This window comes from Sus scrofa, chromosome 15 (genome assembly GCF_000003025.6).
Source record: "Sus scrofa isolate TJ Tabasco breed Duroc chromosome 15, Sscrofa11.1, whole genome shotgun sequence".
NCBI classification, from domain to species: domain Eukaryota; kingdom Metazoa; phylum Chordata; class Mammalia; order Artiodactyla; family Suidae; genus Sus; species Sus scrofa.
The window spans coordinates 75,093,368-75,117,215 of NC_010457.5; the positions used below are offsets into that span (position 1 = coordinate 75,093,368).

The 23,848-nt window shown below is 39.0% G+C and overlaps 1 protein-coding gene across 3 annotated transcripts in view; it reads left to right on the forward strand.

Moving 5' to 3' along the window:
* Nucleotides 1-23,848, forward strand: part of CERS6 (ceramide synthase 6) — a 334,471-nt gene that overhangs the window by 166,280 nt on the left and 144,343 nt on the right. For all 3 annotated transcript variants that reach the window (XM_021075470.1, XM_021075469.1, XM_021075471.1), the window contains exon 4: nt 18,908-18,965. In XM_021075470.1, coding sequence (XP_020931129.1) covers nt 18,908-18,965 — 58 coding nt within the window. The remainder of the gene's footprint in view (nt 1-18,907; nt 18,966-23,848) is intronic.

The window sequence follows — 23,848 nt, forward strand, 5'->3', positions numbered from 1 at the left end:
TTTGCTGTGCCACAATGGGAACTCCCATGAGTTCTTTATGTATTTTGGAAATTAAACCCTTTTTGGATATTGATTTGCAAATATTTTTTCCCATTCAGTATGTTGCCTTTTTGTTTTGATGATGCAGTGCTGTTCAGAAAGCTTTTTTTTTTTTTTTTTTTTTTTTTTTTTTTTTTTTTTTTTGTCTTTTTGCTATTTCTTGGGCCGCTCCCGAGGCATATGGAGGTTCCCAGGCTAGGGGTCGAATCGGAGCTGTAGCCACCGGCCTACGCCAGAGCCACAGCAACGCGGGATCCGAGCCGCGTCTGCAACCTATACCACAGCTCACGGCAACGCCGGATCGTTAACCAACTGAGCAAGGGCAGGGACCGAACCCGCAACCTCATGGTTCCTAGTCTGATTCGTTGACCACTGCACCACAACGGGAACTCCCAGGAAGCTTTTTAGTGTGATGTAGTCCCACTTGATTATTTTTGCTTTTGTTTCCTTTGCCTTTAGAGTCATTGCCACAGAAGCATTGCTAAGACCAATGTCAATGAGGTTACCACCTATGTTTTCTTCTGGGATTTTATGAATTCAGATCTTGCATTTGAGACTTTAGTCCATTTTGAGTTAACTTTGTTTGTGGTACGAGATGATGGTGTATTTTAAATTCTTTTGCATGTAGCAGTCCAGTTTTCCCAGCACCATTTATTGAAGAGACTGTGGAATACTTTTCCCATTCTATAGTCTTTGCTCCTTTGTTGTAGATTGCCTATATGTGTGTGAGTTTACTTCCAACCTGTCTATTCTGTTCCATTTATCCATGTCTCTGTTTTTGTACCAATACCATACCTTTGTTGATTATTGTAGCTTTGTAGTATAGTCTGAAATTAGGGAGCCTGATTCCTCTGGCTTTGCTCTTCTTTTTCAGGATTGTTTTGGCCAATCAGGACCTTTTGTGGTTCCATGCAAATTGTAGAATTATTTGTTCTAGTTTTGTGAAATATGCCAATGGCATTTTTTTTTTTTTGTCTTTTCTAGGGCTGCACCCACAGCATGTGGAGGTTCCCAGGCTAGGGGCCAGCCTACACCGGAGCCACAACAATGTGGGATCTGAGCCACATCTGCAACTACACCACAGCTCACAGCAATGCCAGACCCTTAACCCACTGAGCGAGGCCAGAGATGGAACCTGCAATCTCACGATTCCTAGTCGAACTTACTAACCACTGAACCACGACAGAAACTCCGCCAATGACATTTTGATGGGGATTATATTAAATCTTCAGATTTCTCTGTGTAGTATGAACATTTTAACAATACTAATTCTTCTGATCCATGAACATGGAATAATTTTCCATTTTTCTGTGTCTTGTTCAGTTGCTTCCATCAGTGTCTTACAGTTTTCAGGGTACAGATCTTTCACCTCCTTGGTTAAATTTATCCCTAGATACTTTCTTTTTCATGCAATTGTAAATGGTATTATTTTCTTAATTTCTCTTGCTGATCATTTATTAATAATGTATATGTGTTACAGATTTATATACATTGATTTGGTATCCTGTGACTTCATTGAATTCATTTATTAGTTCTAACAGTATTTTGGTAGCATTATTCTTCTTTAAAATGGTAGTTCAGTGTCACTGCCTTCCAGTGCTTATAGTGAAAAGGGTGTAGTTATTTAAAACATGAGGTGCTATAATATGAATATAGCTGATGTGTGGGCAGTTCATTACTCTTTCGATAAGCATACAACTCACATGGCGTCAATTAGCCAAGAATTTCACTGTGTGTTGTAACTAGGCCCAATTTTGTGAAATGGCTTATTTTCTTATACAGGAGTATAGGTTGACTGACTTTTGGCGGGTAAAACCTCAGTGATTACTAATTGCTTGTCTGATTATGTTTCTTTCTCTAAAAGAGGAAGGAGCAACTACATCTACTCCTAAGGAGAAGAGTATGTAGGTCAGAAGCCTACATAACTATATTTGTTTCTAATTGGAAGAACCTCATCATTCATGGATTTAATTTTTATATATACATCTGTATTCATAAACACACATATATATCATGTATATACATATACCTATATTTATAAAATATTTATATATATATGTGTTACACATGTACCTATACTTACATGATATATATGTGTATATATATGTGTATACTACATATACATATACATGCACAGACCTACACATCTACATGCACAAAAATGTATTCTTCACAGGCAACTTAAAAGTCCAAGAGGAGGAGTTCCCATCGTGGCACAGTGGTTAACGAATCCCACTAGGAACCATGAGGTTACGGGTTTGATCCCTGGCCTTGCTCAGTGGTTTAAGGATCTGGTGTTGCCGTGAGCTGCGGTGTAGGTCGCAGATGTAGCTCAGATCCCGTGTTGCTGTGGCTCTGGCGTAGGCCGGCAGCTACAGCTCCGATTTGACCCCTAGCCTGGGAACCTCCATATGCAGCAGGAGTGGCCCAAGAAATGGCAAAAAAAAAAAACCCAAAAAGTTCAAGAGGAAAGTATGGCAGCAAAATGGCTAAAGGAACTGGGGATGAGAGGTGGTGTGAGTGTGGGTGGAAAAAAAGATTTTAAAAAAGAGTCCAGGAAATGAGATATAATTTCTGATTTTAATGTTTGCATAGTGAGACTAATATGTCAGGGCAAGTAAATTAAGAACAAACTTAGCAACCTAGTATCCATTCCTGAGCGTTGCTCTCTGTGCTTTAATCTTTTTTTTTTCCCACTTCTCATTAAATTCCAACAACTGAAAAACAGGTACTTTCATCCACATTTTCAGATGAGGAAATTGAAGAAATTTTATAGTAGAGCTGTAGGCAGGATTTAAGGGTGAGGATCTCCATCCTGATCCCTATGAATGGTCTGCTACTCGGTCTCCTCTTCAGTTATGAGATATGCACTAGAGCCCATGGCAGAATATTGACACCAACAGGGCAGTAGAGAGGAACACATTAATTTCTTCCTTAAGTTCAATAGTATGTGCATTTTAAAAACACAATACCTTTTAAAATTACACTGCAAAAAATCAAATATCTGGGAATATACCTAACCAAGGAGGCAAAGGACCTATATGCCAAGAACTATAAAACATTAATCAAGGAAATTAAAGAAGATGTGAAGAAACGGAAAGATATCCCATACTTCTGGACTGGAAGAATTAATATCATTAAAATGGCCACATTACCCAAAGCAATCTACAGATTCAATGCAATCCCTATCAAATTACCCATGACATTTTTCACAGAACTAGAACAAACAATCCAAAAATTTACATGGAACCACAAAAAACCCAGATTGCCAAAGCAATCCTGAGAAACAAAAACCAAGCAGGAGGCATAACTCTCCCAGACCTCAAGCAATATTACAAAGCCACAGTCATCAAGACAGTGTGGTACTGGTATCAAAACAGACAGAGAGACCAATGAAACAGAATAGAGAACCCAGAAATAAACCCGGACACCTATGGTCAATTAATCTTTGACAAAGGAGGCAAGAACATAAAATGGGAAAAAGACAGTCCATTCAGCAAGCATTGCTGGGAAACCTGGACAACTGCATGCAAATCAGTGACACCCGAACACACCCTCACACCAGGCACAAAAAATAAACTCAAAATGGCTGAAAGACTTAAATATAAGACAAGACACCATCCAACTCCTGGAAGAGAACAGAGGCAAAACATTCTCTGACACCAACCTTATGAATATTTTCTCAGGTCAGTCTCCCAAAGCAACAGAAATAAAAGCAAAAATAAACCAATGGGACCTCATCAAACTGACAAGCTTTTGCACAGCAAAGGAAACCAAAAAGACAACAAAAAGACGACTTACAGAATGGGAGAAAATAGTTTCAAAGGATGCAGCTGACAAGGGCTTAACCTCTAGAATATACAAGCAACTTACACAACCCAGCAGCAAAAAAAAACCAACAACCCAATGGAAAAATGGGCAAAAGACCTGAATAGACATTTCTCCAAGGAAGACTTTCAGATGGCCAACAAGCACATGAAAAAATGCTCAACACCCCTGATTATTAGAGAAATGCAAATCAAAACTACCATGAGATACCACCTCACACCAGTCAGAACGGCCATCGTTAAGAAGTCCACAAATAACAAGTGCTGTAGGGGGTGTGGAGAAAAGGGAAGCCTCCTGCACTGTTGGTGGGAATGTAAGCTGGTACAGCCACCATGGAGAACAGTACGGAGGTACCTTAGGAATCTATACCTAGAACTACCCTATGATCCAGCAATCCCACTCCTGGGCATATATCCGGACAAAACTTTCCTTAAAAAAGACACATGCACCCGCATGTTCATTGCCGCTCTGTTCACAACAGCCAAGACATGGAAACAACCCAAATGTCCATCGACAGACAATTGGATTAGGAAGATGTGGTATACATACACAATGGAATACTCCTCAGCCATCAAAAAGAACGAAATCATGCCATTCGCAGCAACATGGATGGAAGTAGAGACTCTCATACTGAGTGAAGTAAGTCGGAAAGAGAAAGACAAATACCATATGATATCACTCATATCTGCTATCTAATATACAGCACAAATGAAACTTTCCACAGAAAAGAAAATCATGGACTGGGAGAATAGACTTGTGGTTGCCCAGGGGGAGGGGGAGGGAGTGGGAGGGATTGGGGGATTGGGGTTAAGGGATGCAAACTATTGCTTTTGGAATGGACTAACAATGAGATCCTGCTGTGTAGCACTGAGAACTATGTCTGGATACTTACAACGCAGCACGACGATGGGGAAAAAAAATTTATGTATACATGCATGTGTAACTGGGTCCCCATGCTGTACAGTGGGAGAAAAAAAGTGTGTTGGAGGAAATAACAATAAAGAATACATTAAAAAAATACACAAACCTATTCTTTTACCTCTAAATACAAGGAAGATTAAATTCCTATCGAAAAACTCAAGGCTGATGACTTTCATTAAGAAGAAAGCTATAGTATCAACATAATACACTCATATTTTATCACTTCTCCAGTCAAGTACAACGGACTTATGAAAACCCTTCAAAGAGGTTTCTGTATTATATTGGATATACACTTTCATAGGATTTTGAATTGAAATCATTGGGGCTTCAAACTTAATAACAGTAGTCATCTTTATGAAGTGAACAGTACTTCTACCTAGTACGTTTTCTTTGAGAGCCATCTATATATTTTTATAACATGATAATAGTAGCATTCCTCGAGTACTTACTTTGAGCTTGTACCATCCTAAGAGTTTTGTATGTATTAACTTATTTGCATCTTATGAGAGCCCTAGGGGGTAGGTGCTACTATCATTCCCATCTTTTGGATACAGAGAAACAAGTAAGGTCACCTGCCTAAAAACACAGTTAGCAAGTAGTGAATCTGGTGATTCAAATCCAGGCAATTTGATTCCACAGATTTCATTCCTTTCTACTAAACACTGCCTCTTTATTCTAACATGAAAATTAGAAGTCAGTTTTTTATTGCAAAGAACATTAATCCATAGCTCTTTCTCCTACAGCATTAGCAAAGTAAGGGGCTTATTATGACAGCTGAAGCCTCCACTTTCAGGCTCCTTGTCCATGCTAAGGTGGGAGGGCAAATTAAGATGTTCTCTGTGGTCTGCTCTTCCTTGCTCCACATAATGTAAAGCACATGCTCAAAGTGAAGTGCCTTTGCTAGAATCCCAGTTAGAGCTGGTGTCATGAATGTATGCTGCTCACCCCAGCAGGACAACAGCTCACTGAGGGCAAGGATTTGGTCTTAGGGATGTTTTATTGTAACATAAGTATATTTCTGGTTCCATGAATCAGAGTTATGCATCTTCCAATTTTTATTTCTTTGAATCCAAGGCTGTTCTTAATAGCTAGCTAGTGATCCCTAGGAGTCCATCCACATGCTTGTTCTATACATGAAAATATCACATCCAGAGAAATGTGTAACTTCCCTACATCAACAGGTAACTTGGTAAAAGAAAATAGGTCTCCCAATATTTCACACAGGTCTCCTTATGTGTTCATCTTGCGGCCCTATAGCCTTCAAGTCAAGACTGAAAACAGATACACCATAAGTTTGATAAAATACTTGGCAGACATCTGATATACTGCCAATTCTCTAAGGAGGCAGTATAACATCCATTAGTGCACAAACATTGAAATGTCACAAATTAAACCAACATCTGATTTTTTCTGTTTGCTTGTTAGGGTGGCTGGTGAGATGTCTGGGTTTTTGGTTTGTAGAACAAAATAAGCCCCTTCAATTATATTTTTCATTTAGTAAGTATAGCAAAGCCGCTGGGCATCACTGAATCATGTTAATGATACAGACACATCTTTTTTTTCTTATTCTACAGGATTTTAGCCAAAATACCTGCCCCCAAAGATTAGTTTTCTTTATATTTAGAATGCAGTATTTTGAAATGAGGACAAATTCGAAGAGTTAGTTAACTAACTGCTAAGATTTCATCTGAGAACATTTTTTTTAAAAGCAGTAGCATGATTTTTAGGTCAGTATTCTCCTTTTCAAGCTGTTACTGGGACACTAATTTTATTACTTGAGTACAATAAAGCTGTTCATCAACTGGGGAGAAAGTAAATTGACTTTAGCTTCTAAAACATCCCATATAGCTTAAAGAATGAAACAAAGGTGAGATTAAAGATTCCTCTTTTGGAAACTGTGATAGACAATCTAAATTCCCAAGATAGCCCTCAAACATTCATTAGTCTAGAAATCCAAAGAAATACTTTAACTAGGGGAGAAGATGTGACTCATTCTATAGACAGATCATGTAGACCTGGGTTTTAGCCTCAAAGCAAACATTTCCTGAAGTGATGTCTACCTCCATCAATAATTAACTCTGTGACTCCAAATAGATTTCCTCACTTGCTGAAGGCTCAGCTCTTTCTCTATTGGAGAAGCAACAGACTTATCAATGCAGTCACTGAGGCTGGAGGTAAGTCAAACCTATTCACTGCATTCTCAGGGCAAATGTGAACTGTCTTCAATCACTGATTCAAAAAGCAAGTTAAGCACTTACTTGAAGTCTACTAATATGCAAAACAATGCTATATCTTTCATGAATAGATATCTACATACACACATATATATCACATAAAAATAAAGAAGGAGGAGTTCCCGTTGCGGCGCAGTGGAAACAAATCCAACTAAGAACCATGAGATTGCGGGTTCCATCCCTGGCCTCGCTCAGGGGGTCAAGGATCCGGCGCTGCCGTGAGCAGTGGTATAGGTTGCAGATGTGGCTCAGATCTGGCATAGCTGTGGCTCTGGCATAGGCTGGCAGTAACAGCTCTGATTAGACCCCTAACCTGGGAACCTCCATATGCCGCAGGTGTGGCCCTAAAAGGACAAAAGACAAAAAAATAAAAAAAAATTTTTAAAGAAGGAGAGAGATACAAACGTCAAATTCAGGATAGAGATTACCTCTGGTGGTTAGAGCAGAATAGAGAAGGGGTATGCAGGACCTTTAGATGCTTCTGTAATATTTTAATCCTTTGAAATAGGAGTGGATAGAGTTCAAAGGGTCTTTGTTATATTAGCATCAGAATTTTAAAATACTTCATTATAAAAAGATAATGTGAATAAGAATTATGCTCAGTTAAAACATATTAAATGACTATGTCTTTTCTTCTTTTTTTCTCTTTTACGGATGCACTTGCAACATATGGAATTTTCTGGGCTAGGGGTCCAATCAGAGTTGCAGCTGAGGCCTACACCACAGCCATGGCAACACTGGATCCAAGCCACATCCATGACCACTGCAGTTTGCAGCAACACTAGATCCTTAACCCACTAAGCAAGGCCAGGGATTGAACCTGCATCCTCATGGATACTAGCAGAATTTTTAACCTGCTGAGCCGCAATGGGGACTCTTTTTTTTCCTTCTTTCATACCTAGAAACTATGAATGGTTTGTTCTTCACATGCCATCAGCCCAAGCATCCTTTTCTAAGCATCGTAACTAATTTTACTCTTTTTTTGTCATTATATTCATGTTTTTAGGGCTAAAATTGTGGCTGTAAGTGTTTCAGGTATTGTCTGCATTTCACTGCGCTCTGTCTCTTGAATTTAATTACTGTGATTTGGATTTTTTTTTTAATCTTTGCTTATAAGTTCTATCAGCAGTCAAATTTTACTGATTCTCTCTTCAGTTCTCCATGGGGGCCCATTCCTTTCTCTCCAGGTTAACTTCCCCTGTTAACTGCCCGATAAGGTCGAACTCAGCATTGCTGGCATCTCTCACTTCCCATGAGTCTTTCCAGCTCCAGTCCTAGGCCCCTACAATCTACTCAAATACATCTGCCGAAAATCAGGGTCCACAAATGACACTTTTGGTAGGTCATTCTACCTATAAGATATCTCTCCTTACTCTTAGAATTCCCCTGAATATAGAACTAAACCTATAATTGTGAGCTTCAAGTCCATTTATGCTCACATTTGAAAGACCATGGTTTGTGGAAATCAGGAAAAGATAAATGAGCATTTTCCATCTAACAGTTGTGTAGGATAAGGATAAGGGAAAGAAGAGAACCAAGACTACTCTCCTGTTGCCAAAAATAAAATCAGTCAATATGGCTTTGGAAGATGCACTTGCCAACTGTGTGGTTGAGGCAAGAGCAGCCAAATATTTATTACCATCCAGCGTCAAACTAGATGTGATGTGTCCATTGAACGTCAAGTGCTTTTGTAGCCGCCTCATAATGGTTTTTCTTCTCTGAAAGCAGACTGAAGACAGAGTCATTTCTTCAGCAATGATGCTGTGATTGCATGGGAAAGAGGCAAATGGGAATGAATGGTACTTCGGCTGTCTTTTTTTTTTTTTTTTTGTCTTTTTACATTTTCCGGGGCCGCTCCCTCGGCATGTGGAGGTTCCCAGGCTAGGGGTCGAATCAGAGCTGTAGCTGCTGTCCTACACCAGAGCCACAGCAACTCGGGATCCGAATGGCATCTGCAACTTATACCACAGCTCATGGCAACACCGGATCCTTAACCCACTGAGCAGGGTCAGGGATCAAACCCGCAACCTCATGGTTCCTAGTCGGATTCATTAACCACTGAGGTACGACGGGAACTCCTTCTTTTTTTAAGGTATTCTTTATTGTTATTTCCTCCAACACACTTTTTTTCTCCCACTGTACAGCATGGGGACCCAGTTACACATGCATGTATACATAAATTTTTTTTCCCCATCGTCGTGCTGCGTTGTAAGTATCCAGACATAGTTCTCAGTGCTACACAGCAGGATCTCATTGTTAGTCCATTCCAAAAGCAATAGTTTGCATCCCTTAACCCCAATCCCCCAATCCCTCCCACTCCCTCCCCCTCCCCCTGGGCAACCACAAGTCTATTCTCCCAGTCCATGATTTTCTTTTCTGTGGAAAGTTTCATTTGTGCTGTATATTAGATAGCAGATATGAGTGATATCATATGGTATTTGTCTTTCTCTTTCCGACTTACTTCACTCAGTATGAGAGTCTCTACTTCCATCCATGTTGCTGCGAATGGCATGATTTCGTTCTTTTTGATGGCTGAGGAGTATTCCATTGTGTATGTATACCACATCTTCCTAATCCAATTGTCTGTCGATGGACATTTGGGTTGTTTCCATGTCTTGGCTGTTGTGAACAGAGCGGCAATGAACATGCGGGTGCATGTGTCTTTTTTAAGGAAAGTTTTGTCCGGATATATGCCCAGGAGTGGGATTGCTGGATCATAGGGTAGTTCTAGGTATAGATTCCTAAGGTACCTCCGTACTGTTCTCCATGGTGGCTGTACCAGCTTACATTCCCACCAACAGTGCAGGAGGCTTCCCTTTTCTCCACACCCCCTACAGCACTTGTTATTTGTGGACTTCTTAACGATGGCCGTTCTGACTGGTGTGAGGTGGTATCTCATGGTAGTTTTGATTTGCATTTCTCTAATAATCAGGGGTGTTGAGCATTTTTTCATGTGCTTGTTGGCCATCTGAAAGTCTTCCTTGGAGAAATGTCTATTCAGGTCTTTTGCCCATTTTTCCATTGGGTTGTTGGTTTTTTTTTTGCTGCTGGGTTGTGTAAGTTGCTTGTATATTCTAGAGGTTAAGCCCTTGTCAGCTGCATCCTTTGAAACTATTTTCTCCCATTCTGTAAGTCGTCTTTTTGTTGTCTTTTTGGTTTCCTTTGCTGTGCAAAAGCTTGTCAGTTTGATGAGGTCCCATTGGTTTATTTTTGCTTTTATTTCTGTTGCTTTGGGAGACTGACCTGAGAAAATATTCATAAGGTTGGTGTCAGAGAATGTTTTGCCTCTGTTCTCTTCCAGGAGTTGGATGGTGTCTTGTCTTATATTTAAGTCTTTCAGCCATTTTGAGTTTATTTTTTGTGCCTGGTGTGAGGGTGTGTTCGGGTGTCACTGATTTGCATGCAGTTGTCCAGGTTTCCCAGCAATGCTTGCTGAATGGACTGTCTTTTTCCCATTTTATGTTCTTGCCTCCTTTGTCAAAGATTAATTGACCATAGGTGTCCGGGTTTATTTCTGGGTTCTCTATTCTGTTTCATTGGTCTCTCTGTCTGTTTTGATACCAGTACCACACTGTCTTGATGACTGTGGCTTTGTAATATTGCTTGAGGTCTGGGAGAGTTATGCCTCCTGCTTGGTTTTTGTTTCTCAGGATTGCTTTGGCAATCTGGGTTTTTTGTGGTTCCATGTAAATTTTTGGATTGTTTGTTCTAGTTCTGTGAAAAATGTCATGGGTAATTTGATAGGGATTGCATTGAATCTGTAGATTGCTTTGGGTAATGTGGCCATTTTAATGATATTAATTCTTCCAGTCCAGAAGTATGGGATATCTTTCCGTTTCTTCACATCTTCTTTAATTTCCTTGATTAATGTTTTATAGTTCTTGGCATATAGGTCCTTTTCCATACAGTCAGCCTTTTGTATCTGTGGATTCCACCTCCACAGATTCAACCAAGCTGGGATAGAAAATATTTGGGGAAAATTTTCCAGAATGTTGCAAAAAGCAAAGTTTTAATTTGCCACGTACTGGCAACTATTGACCTAGCATTTACATTATAGGTACAACTTTTTATATAGCATTTACATTTTATTAGGTATTCTAGAGATGATTTAAAGTGTACAGGAGAATGTTCATAGGTTATATGCAAATACTATAGCATTTTATATAAAAGGCTTTAGCATCCTTGGATTTTGATATTTGCAGGGAGGTGTGAGTTTCTGGAATCAATCTGGCATGGATACTGAGGACAATTATATCAATGTAACAAAGTCTATACTAATATATTTTAAAATGTATTCTCATTTACCAAACTCCATAGTCTCACTTAATTTGTAATGATTTGCAAGATATAGTGGCATTTTTATGTTAAATGTTAAATTTTATGAAAGAAAAAATAAGCCCTACTTCACTCTCCATGCATTTGATAGGAAATGATTTTTTTTTACCTTAGATAATAGAACAGCTAAAATGTGAGATGTCTCAAAATTAATAAATTCAATCAGAATCAAAGTCAAAGGAATTATATGCTATTTTTTGTATGTTCTAACAAGGTATCCTAGTTTTCACTCAGTAACAGTATTTTTTATATTTAGACCAGTCCAGAGTTGACTCTGTTTGATTCCAAATTCCTCCCTTATTGGTCATGGAAAAATATTGCATCAGCAGCTTTTGGCATGTCTTTTTCTTTTCTTATTCCTATTTTGCACAGTTCTTGGAAATGGTTGATAAAATTATTATTATTTTTTTTTATGGCTGCATTCACAGCATTTGGAAGTTCCCTGGCTTGAGATTGACTATGAACTGCAGCTGCAATCTATGCCATAGCTGTGAGGTAATGCCAGATCCTTTAAGCCACTGTGCTGGGCCAGGGATTGAACTCACACCTCCGCAGTAACCTGAGCCACTGAAGTCAGATTCTTAATCCACTGTGCCAGAGTAAGAACTCCCGATAAAATTTTTTGATTAAGAACCATTTTGGTTGATATAAATCCAAAGTTAAAAAATCAAAGGGAGAACTCATACCTTTAATAAAAATTCAGATGTCAATTTAGGAGCTCTTTCTCTCCAAACACTGTTTGCTGTCAAAAACATGAAGATAAAGAAGATTCAGTTGTACACTCTTGGAACTTACAAGCAAGTCAGAGGTTCGTGACTATGATCAAAGGTGAGGCAAGGAAATAAGAAACACAAAATCAGAGAATTACAATGCTTTCAGTGTTGGAACTCAGAAAACATGGCTCCACAGAGTAACTAACATTTGACATAAATCGTGGAGGAGGGATAGTGTTGCAGTACGTAGACAGGATGAGTGGTTAAGATGAAGAAGGGCCCTCCCTCCCCACCCCCGGTAATCACTGGTGACTTTAGTGGACAAGCTCAATATTATCTTAGCTGCCCTGGTATTGAAAAGAATCACCAATGTAGTCCTTCCCTATTTCCAGTTTTACAAGCAGCCAGTTTCTATTCATCAGGACAGAGACTGTTATCAATATAGTGTCCTTTAGTGGCCTCTTGGTTAGAAACACCATTTCAGCTGAACAAATTGTCTTCAGTTTTCAGGTGTATGAAATCAGGAAGAGGTGGCAAAGCATGATGGTTGAGAGCTGGGATATTGAAGCCGTGCTGTCTGGTTTCCAGTCCTGGCTCTCTCCATTACTAGTTGTGTGACCTTCGACAAGTCACTAAACCTCTCTGTGCCTGTTTCCTCATCTGAAAAAAGTTGGAGATGATGTTAGTAGGCCCTACTTTGTGTGGCATAGTTTCAGTAAATGACTTTCTGCTTGTAAAGTGCTTTGAAGAGTTCCTGGCACAGAGCTGGCACTCCTGAAATGTTTAGAGAAAGTGGCCCCATGTGCTACCCTCCTCTCTCTAGAATGATGTGCTGGTTGAGCTCAGGGGGCTGCTGTGGATGTCTTTCCCTGCCTCTGCCTCCTCTACAGATGAGGACCCTTGTGCCATGTGGGTGACCTCTGGCAGTAAGACGCACGACCTCACCGCTCTGATTCCTTCTTTATGGAAAATTTTATGAGTCTTGATTTTTACAAAGATCCCTTTTCAGCCTTGTTGTCAAAGGACAATAAACCAGGTTCAGTGGCTGGTAATTTTTACTCGCATTCAGCTCTAATTTTCGGGCTTGATGGATATAAAAGGTTTCCATGTCCAAACAAACGTAGTGGAACATGTCTAGGCAGAGAAGGGCACGCTCATTCTGTGTAATGAGAGGGGGCTTTCACGTCAGTGCTGCACTCATTTGTGTCCTGGTTTTGCCACTCAGCAACAGTGCAGGCTTGGGCAAGCTAATCCCTCAGGCCTCCCTTTCCAGTAGAGGTTCCTGCCTTATGGAGTTGCTTCCTCATCTGGAGCTTTTCTGGAATTCTTTGGTGCCTCTGAGCATCCTCCTTCCACTGCTTAGGACCCAGCTCCTGGATCTGCCAAGCAAGCTCCAGAATGGGGTGGTTGTCCTCACCCCCATTTTCTGTGTCCTTATGAGTTTATGCTTCCCTTAATAAAATCTCTCTTCTGCCCGTTTAGTGCTACATTCCTAAAGGCACCCAGGTAAATTCACGCATTCACTTAGCCATCTTTAACCAGGCATCATCTCGAAGCTTTTAAAGAAACTTTCTTTAACTGTATTTCTCTTATCAGGACAACAATGTCTTTGAAATTTCTCTGAGGATAAATTTAAGGCTTCCCTTCTCCATTTCCTGCTTTCATTAATATAATCTAAGAATTCATTCCTTGATTATTGTTGTTAAATATTTTTGTGTTAAATTGGCCCTTAAGAACAAAAGCATTTAATTTGGCAATGAAATTTAGGGCAATTATTTATGTTGCTAACAATAGTCCTTTTATTCTAAAATGATACTTTTTGAATTCTTAATTTTTATTTGTATCTTGGTAGATTGGCATGGCCCAAAATAATTTTTTAGTGCGGGTTGAGGAGTAATGTATTTTCAGAGCTTTTGAATATGTGAGAATATTTTTCATATTCCTTTACAAAGGAAAGGCACTTTGGCTGGCAGTAGCTTTCTTTGATGGGGTCTCCCCTTTGTCCCTAGAATTTAGTGATACAGAGGAGAAATTTAAGACCACCAGACATTTGTTCCTTTGATGGTGACATATTTTCATTTGATTTGTGTGTTGACTTGTTTTTGTTTTCATGCCTGGATTCTGAAGGATTTCTTTTACCACTTAGGATTAAAAATTTATCGGAACGTGGCTTTGAGTTAATACTGTTTGGAGTACAATTTTGTCCTCATTTCTTCTTTTCAGTTTTTTTTTTTAAATTGTGTCTTTGATGATTATTTCTGTTGAAGTTCCTTCCGTTGTATTTTCTCAGAAGCAGCTGTAATTAGACTTGGTTTTTCTAGCCCTCCAGATCTTGGGGGTTCTTTCACCTACTGGTTCTTTTCTCCAGCCTTGTGGGGGTATTTATCTTCTACATCAATGACTTAATTTTAAGCAGTATGTGTCTACATTTTTCTAACCCCCTCCCCTTCATGAGGTTAATATTCTGTCACTTCGTTTTTAGAATGTTGGTAATGCTTCTTTGTTTAACTTATAATCTCTTTTTATCTTACCCAGTAGTCTTTCATTAATTTATGGCTTTCTGCTTTTGTTTTTAGGGGATATATCTTAACAACACCGAATACTTTTATAAAAATTACATCTGATTCCTCTAGGGTGTCATTTTTAGGAGATGGTTCTTTCTTCAACTCTTTAGCATGCTTTTTTTTTTTTTTTTTTTTTTTTTTTTTTGTCTTTTTGCCATTTCTTGGGCCTCTGTAGCAGCATATGGAGGTTCCCAGGCTAGGGTTGGAATTGGAGCTGTTAACTGCCAGCCTACGCCAGAACCACAGCAACACGGGATCCGAGCTGCGTCTGCATCCTACACCACAGCTAATGGCAACTCCGGATCCTTAACCCACTGAGCAAGGCCAGGGATCGAACCCACAACCTCATGGTTGCTAGTCGGATTCGTTAACCACTGTGCCATGACGGGAACTCCTAGCATGCTGTTTTTTTCCATCTTTATATATTACTTCTTAGGAGACCTGTGTGAACATTTATATATTTTTTTCATTCCTGAATTTGGAAATACCCATTTAGATCCTCTCACAGAGAGGGTGTGTGTTGACCTTGGCCCCGCTCTCTGTCCTCTAGTAAATGTCTCTGACCTTGTAGCAGGTTGATGTTTATAGGCCTTGGCTCATTTTCAGTGGGATTGAAGAGTTTCATAGAGAACAGCTGTCTCCCACGCCTTGTTCTCTGTCACTCATATGGATTCTAAGAACTCCAACATCCAGAATGCAGTACCACCATGATCAGCTTGCCCCTAAATCATCTTTTCTGTGCCAAACTCCCAGAGTGCTAAGTACTTCCTTTTTGTCCCACCCGTCTTTTGAACACTCACTGATTGATGGGGTGGAGGGATTCCCCTGCTGCCTCAAAAAACATCCCTCATGACAGAGAGCTGTCTAGATTTCTGAGGGGATGCAGATGTTTGCATTTCTGTACAAGATGACAAAGTGGAGGCAGGGAGATATACTAAGATTTTCCTACTTCCTTTAAGACCCATAGTTTGTTTCTCATTGCCTCTAATTACATCTTTAAAATATAATTTTATTCCTTTTTTCTGTGTAAATTTCTCTTGCAATAGGCTGAAGATAATTTCTTCCTTTTTGTGGTTGCATGCACCTTTATTTATCTTTTTTTTTAATAGATATTTTTAGTAGGAAGTCAAGAGAGGCTGAATCAGGGGCTGGTAGCTAGATACCATTTAAAACTGTAACATATGAAACTACATAAAATTTTTTAAGAGGGGCTTTCTGTCTGTGGTAAAATGCTTGAAAATTTTGTTTCCTGTAGATATTTTATGGAAATTGACTCTGCCTTTTAGATATTCATTACAAGTTGTTATTCAAACGATGAAGGCATCCGTATTCCTGTTATAAAACCTGTGTCTTGTGAAAATTGGGTCATTTTGGTGATGAAAGAAAATGTAGTTGCATGAGTGATTGTAGAGATTTCAATGACTTCCATAAAGTTTTGGTTATATATTAAAAACTGACTGATTTAAGTGTCTTAGAGCTGAAATAGCTGTGATAAATAAATCTAGGAGCTACAAATTCCATTGTCTTCAGGGGCCAGAAAAGTGACTTGTAAATATGTGAAGTAGGTTGGTTTAATATAACCAGCAGTGGGAGGGACTAGAGAGAAGTAGAGGTTACATGTGGCACCAAATCCTAGGCCATCAGTATATCCAAACAATGTAAATAGCAAAAAGCAATGTAATATAAACCCACTTTCCTATTTTAGCGATGAAACTGAGGTCAAGGAATATTAAGAGATTTTCTCCTGACCAAAAGCAGCTACATAGTTTTCGGGGCCCATGCAATGTAAAATATGGCCCCCCCTTGAAATTATTAAGAATTTCAAAGTAGAAATAGCAGAACATTAAACCAAGCCTGGACCATGTGTCACTGCCCAAGTTATATACCCTTGAAGCCATCCCTGGTCTTAACTTCTGATCTGGAATTTATACATCCATACAGAAAGAAACATACAGACACCTGCAGCCACCAAAAAGTTGATAATGGGAATGGGGTAAAATTACATCCTTGTCTTTGACACGGCAGTAAATGACCTGCCTTTACTGATAAGAGGGCTTTTCTAAGAGGTTTTAAAATCATTGCTTTTCTGAATTGTTTTGTTCCTTCCTGCATTCAGGTTTTAGGGATTATTAGTTGGAGATTTTCAACCCTGGAGTTTAGAGCTCCTCTCTAAATGCCAGTTCTGACTTGAATTCCAGGAGGTTCGAAGAGCCATTCAGCTCAGGAATGAAGCTCTGAGGGACACTGTGCCTACCATTGGATCTTACCCAGTTCTCTGAGGCCCCTTTCATTGTTCTCTTTCTCTTACCTCAAGAGAGCTGTCATTTCTTCCAGAAAAGTTTGTCTATAATCTGAATCATCTCCTAAAAAAAAACTTAAAAAAAATCTTATTTGAAATTTTTACTTGTTTGCAAACACAAAAAGCAGTTTGCTTCCTGACAAATTGAAGTTGACTTGTCATTTTCCCCTTTATGTTCATTTACAACTTCTCATCTAAGATATTATGAACAGTGTAACTTCAGGAATGCTATTTAGTGAAGTCAACCAGTTTTTAAAGGCATAGCTATTCACACTTAGAAATGTAAAAAATAAAAGTGGGAATTGAATACCAGGGTAAGAGTTTTTTTTAAATTTACTCGTTATATTCAAAACCATATAATGCCATTTGCAGCAACATGGGGGAACTAGAGACTCTCATACTAAGTGAAGCAAATCAGAAAGAGAAAGACAAATACTATATGATATTGTTTATATCTTTAATCTAATATATGGCACAAATAAACCTATCTACAGAAAAGAAACAAACTAATGGACATGGAGAACAGACTTGTGGTTGCCAAGGGGAAGGAGGAGAGAGTGGGATGGACTGGAAGTTTGGGGTTAGTAGATGCAAACTATTGCATTTGGGTGGATAAGCAATGAGATCCTGCTGTATAGCACAGGGAATTATATGTAGTCACTTGTGATGGAATATGGTGGAGGATAATGTGAGAAAAAGAATGTATATATTTGTGTATGTGTGCGTGTGACTGGGTCACTTTGCTGTACAGTAGAAATTGACAGAACATTTTAAATCAACTATAATAAATAAATAAATAAAAATAAAAATACCAAACATTAAAATCAGAAAAAATCCATATATATATCTTTTATAGATGTTTTTACATATATTTATATACAATATATATAAGTTATATGAAGTCTTGATATTTATACATTTATATTTTAAAAGACTTAAATATTCAATCATTTAAAATTGAGAGAGAACCAAATATTCTTCCCCATCAAAAAAGTGAACGTCTGGAGTTCCCGTCGTGGCACAGTGGTTAACGAATCCGACTAGAAACCATGAGGTTGCAGGTTCGATCCCTGGCCTTGCTCAGTGGGTTAAGGATCCAGCGTTGCCATGAGCTGTGGCGTAGGTCGCAGACGTGGCTCGGATCCCACATTGCTGTGGGTCTGGCATAGGCCAGTGGCTACAGCTCCAATTCGACCCCTAACCTGGGAACCTCCATATGCTGCTACAGAGGCCCAAGAAATGGCAAAAAGACAAAAAAAAAAAAATGGACATCTAACAGGTGGACATATGGTTTGGGATGGTATACAGGTGTCCTTAATAGTCATCCATCACATGATGATTTAGATTCCAAATGAATTCCTTTAGCAACATGCAGAAGGACACCAATAAATATTTGTTAAAGGATGAAGAAAAGCATCTCACCTGATTTAAAAATGTTAAAGCTTTTATTTTTATTAAAAAATTTTTTTAAATTTCCCCAATACGTTATTGTTTTTTTCTACTGTAGAGCAAGGTGATCCAGTTATACATACATGTATACATTCTTTTTTCTCACATTATCATGCTCCACCATAAGTGACTAGACATAGTTTCCAGTGCTACACAGCAAGTTAAGTCAGTTACATAACATCTGAATCAGGCAAAGAAGTCAAAACTTTCCTATATTCATTTGCATTGTTAAAATATATCCCTTTATGCGTGGTAAACAAGAGGAAATTCACATGTTGGAGAAAGATAAAATGAGCACATGGGCAAATACAGTAACTGAGTGAAAGAAAATATATGATATCATTAGCATTTAAAATGTTTGCAGTATGCCCTATACATGAGTGTATATGTTTAGCTAGCACTGAAATCACTCATTAAAGGTGGGGGGGGGATACATTTAAAGGACTTTCTCTTATACACATATTTCAGAATGTACTATGAAATATTTAAACTGAATTTCATGGGATTTTTTTTAACTTTCTGCAGGTGGAGATTTTCATTTTACCTCTATGTATTTACCTATGGAGTCCGGTTCCTAAAAAAGGTAGGATCTGTCAAGTTATTTTATGTAATTCCTGTGTCTCACTTTTTAAAGTTGTGACAGTAGTATTACTTGAAACAACCGTGGCAGGCTTGCTAAGAATTATTTGTGTATTTTTCTTTGATTTATAAAAATATTTGCTATTTATTCTTTGTAGTAAATAACTTTCAGGCATATACTGAAAACGCTTTTGAAAACAATTTGCTTTTCCAGTGAGAAATGTTCTTCTAGTGAGAAAAGTCCTCTGACCCCTCGGGTTGGTTATTTGCTACTTGTGGGCGCTGGGTAGGCTTGGAAACACTAAGTTAGAGTTGCCACATCACACATCATACAACTTGAAAAAAATCAGTTGTTGCATTGTGTGTTATCACTGGATGTTTTATCATACTCATCAGTAGAAATTATGGTTTAGTGTCTTGCATCACTACCAACAGGTTAACACCAACTGCCAGTGGAAAAATTCAATTCCTTTTATAGGCTGTGTTCCCCTGCTGCTGCTTTGCTATTCTGTATGAACTGAGGCGCTTTTACCTATGAAAGCAATTCTTTGAGGCTGTCATAGTCTTTTTCTTATTTCAGTGCTTAATGCACTCCTAACAAGTTAGGCTGCTTAACTTCAAGTCTCATGAAGACTAATCTTCTCACAATCATGCCATAGTGAGTTGGCAGAATAATGGGAAATTATTTTTTAAAATATTGTATGGGAATTCCCTTCATAGCTCAGCGGTTAATGAATCCAACTAGAATCCATGGATGGAGATTCAGGTTTGATCCCTGGCCTTGCTCAGTGGGTTAAGAATCCCACGTTGCCTTGAGCTGTGCTGTAGGTCACAGATGTGGCTCGGATCCTGAGTTGCTGTGGCTGTGGCTTAGGCTGGCAGCTGCAGCTCTGATTTGACCCCTAGCCTGGAAACCTCCATATGCTGTGGGTGCGGGCCTAAAAATGACACACACACACAAAAAAATTTAATAAAATATTGTATGGTATTATCCTTTAAAGTGATATCAATGTTATCTTTATTTAGTGCAAACTATTTTTCCAAACCAGGGCATTGTGCCAAGTGGCATGCCTTCCTAGTTAATTCTCATGTAAATATTGATATGAAACATTACAAAAAACATTTTTATTTTTAAAGTCTGAGCTGTAAGATATTGTCTGCCTGTGGCAAATTCTATTATAAATAGTGATTGTTTCCTAGTATTATATTTTCCTGGAGGAAAGAGTCTTTTTAGCTGTTGTCTTTTGCTTTAGTAACTGCACTTATTTTTCACTTATTGACTACATGGCCCAGAGGCCATTTGACTAGACTTAAAAGGTTGAACTTCACTCTGTAAGCTTTCTAAGTATGAAGACATTCTCAACTGGGGTAAATAAATGTAGAAAGTGCTTATTTGGGAACCCTGCTGTTCTGGTTTTCAAGTGCACCAAACTAGCGAATAAAATGGAAAGAATGACTGTAGAGCTTTTATGCTTCCAGCTTTACTACCTTGGAAGTGGCAATGGCTTTGGGCGGACTTTCAACTATTGTGGGAGAGCAGGGCTTTGTGGGAATGTGAGTTTCTAGCTAAATTCAAGGTTTGGAATTCACATCACGCTCTGTTGGTGAAGGGCTTTAATGGTGAGAAGGAAAGATGGTGAAAGTCGGGAGTGCTTTTTGGCCCTTTTCTCTAGATCTGCAGGATGCGGTCTCTTTTGTTTTATTTTTTTGTCTTTTTAGGGCTGCACCTGCAGCATATGGAGGTTCCCAGGCTAGGGGTCGAATCGGAGCTTTAGTTGCCAGCATACACCACATCTCACAGCAACACAGGATCCTTAACTCACTGAGCAAGGCCGGGGATTGAACCCTCTTCCTCATGGATACTAGTTGGGTTTGTTAACCATTGAGCCATGACAGGAACTCCCAGGATGTGATGTCTTTTAAAAGCTCTCATTCAGCTAGCCTGGCCGTGAACAGGAAATGCTCTGACACTTAGCTCTGCTTCACTCTGTCCTGACACGGTCTGAATGGGATGAGTTAGTTTTCATGCCTTAGTCCTCAGAAGGCAGAAAGAGAGCTTGTCAATAGAATGTTTGCTTGTAAAGTATTTTTCCTTAAACTGTAACAGTTTGTTTTCAGCCATCTCTAGATAACAACAACATGCTTAAAAATGAAAAGAGTACTGGTGGTGTTCTTCTTGTTGGATTAATTTGTATTTGGGGTTTCTTCCTCCCCTGCAATCTAAGAGGCACTCAGTTTCGGATGAGCTGTATGGGTTAGTGTGAGTCATCATGTGAGACTGAAATATGCACATAGGATCCATGAGACCAAACCAGTTGTGAAGGACTTCATGGGCCTTCTCGCCCAACTCCTTCATTTCACAGCTGAGGAAGCAGTAAAGGGAAAGAAGTCATTAGAGCATATGTTCCATTTACATTTTTATTCTTTTTTTTTTTTTGTCTTTTTGCCTTTTCTAGGGCCACTCCCAAGGCACATGGAGATTCCCAGGCTAGGGGTCTAATCAGAGCTGTAGCCATCGGCCTACACCAGAGCCACAGCAACGTGGGATCTGAGCCGCGTCTGCGATCTACACCACAGCTCATGGCAACACCAGATCCTTAACCCACTGAGCAAGGCCAGGGATCGAGCCCACGACCTCATGGTTCCTAGTCAGATTCGTTAACCACTGTGCCACGACGGGAACTCCTACATTTTTATTCTTTGTGTTATTTTAAACTTTTATATGGCAAAGACTTAGAAAGTTTCATCAGAAAACTTGATCTGTTAATGTTTGCCTGGTCCTGGCTGCCCTAATCCCTGAATCTTCTCTTAGGGGTTCCCTGAGATCGTATTGTCCAGAATGCCCCTGAATCGCCCTAGCCCAGACTTTCTGAGGAGCTTTTGGAGTGTCCAGTGGGATTCTGACAAGATTCAAGCTCTTTTTCCATAGCAGATTTGCATGGCCTGGATTAGATAATAACTTGGAATTCTTCACTATATAGAGTGCTTTAAAAAACTTTTCTCACAGCACAAGTCCCACCTCTTTTGGAGTGGGATAAAGGCTTGGAAACAGTATTGGCTTAGTGCATAGCCAGGATGAAATTTTGCATCACTGAGAATAATCATAACCATAATAATGATAGCTCTACTGTGTTGAACACTCACTAAGGCCAGGCAATATGTTGATCACTTAGCACTTGTTTCTCATGTACTATACAAGCGTAACTCCTCACCCTATACTTGAAGAAATCAAGGCTAACAAGGGGTCAGTAATTTGTCCAAGGTCACAGAGCTAATCAGTTGGAGGACTGGGATTTAAATTTGGCCTAATGGCGTATGTGCATCGAGGCTTTATTCCTGACTGAGTAGATCTCCTAGAATCTGATTAGGATTGTCCAGTTAACAAGGAAAAGCAAAGGCTCTGTCTTATGACTATATTCTTATGCAGACCACAGAATTAAACTTAGTGATTATATTCAAAAGGTCCAAATTAAGCATCATGCTTGCTTTATTTTTCCACTTCCAAATGAAGTCACATTGGCAAAGCCAAGAATGGTTTGTTGTATTCTTAGTATTTTGGTATCTCATCAGAAATTGTCTGCAGATTTTCAGACTTGGTATAGATGCCCCTTATTACACAAACCAGTGTAATTATGCAACACACTTTCTCCCCTCCTTCTGTAATAGATACATACTTTCTACAACGTGACTAGTAAACCATTAATACACTATTCACAGTAAGAAGCTGGTTGGGACAACTCAGTCTTTTCCATAGCTTAGGAAATGTGAAATTGTTTATTGCCTAGAATAAATTAAAACTTGTTTAAATGCTAAAACCATTTAATCAGGACTTTTGTAGCTTATAGCTTTTAATTTAATGAGACACAGTGGTTTGATTTTGGTTATGTGAACTTTCTCTAAAGAGCACCGAGAAGCCTTTTACCCAGGTTTTCGCTTTGTGTTCAAGCCTTGTCTTGAGAGAATGACATTTCACACCAAGAGCTTTCTCCAGGTGGTGGTGAAGAAAGTTTTCAGGACTTGCAGGAGTTCATGAAGCTGAAATGGATTTTTGGGGAAGAGGAGGTGCTTGTGTGGATTCCCAAGTAGAAACTGCTGCATTACTGAATGATACTCGCTCTTAGGTAGTTATTTATACAAGGGTTTATGGAGTTGGTGCTTGATCAAACCATGAATCTTATCTTTTTGGCTCCCTTAATAAAATGTCGATTTTGTAGAAACTCTGGAAATAAAGAAAAAACTAACTTATACTTCAGAGGTTCCTAAAATAACCCAGATTGAAATATGATGTTCATTATTAGTCCCCTAAAGGCATAGACTTAAAAGTTTAAGGCTGAACTTGACTGTGAAAACCATTGGACTTCATTTATATGCTATAACAAAGCTAGCGCTACAGGCCTCCTTTGGCTGAAAGCAATGCTTAAGAATTGAATCCTTCTCATGTTTCCATGGGGAATAGAAAACTAGTCACTCTCAGAAGAGTTCAGGTAATTTGATATGAAATATTGACCCATGTATCAAAATCTGTACTTGCACATTCACTCTGCATTAGCTGAATCATCATCTGACACTGAAAGGAAAATTCTTGCCTGAATTTAAAAAATGAAAGCATTATTCTTACTAAGGTGTATTTCAGTAAAATATAGAGCTGATGGCTTTTGCATACAGTGATCATCATAGGAAAGCATTTTCCTCATCCACAATAATGAAACAAACCAGATGTTCTTCACTTAAAAGCAACCTCTTTCTGGGTGAAGTAATGAGACATTCTACTTCTGCAATTGGTGTTTGGTCTCTTGGGGAAGACCTAATCTTGTCTGTGAGGGGTGGAGGTGGGGAGTCACTTAGGACAAGTGCTTGATGTGGAGCAGAGCCATGGGCATTCCAATC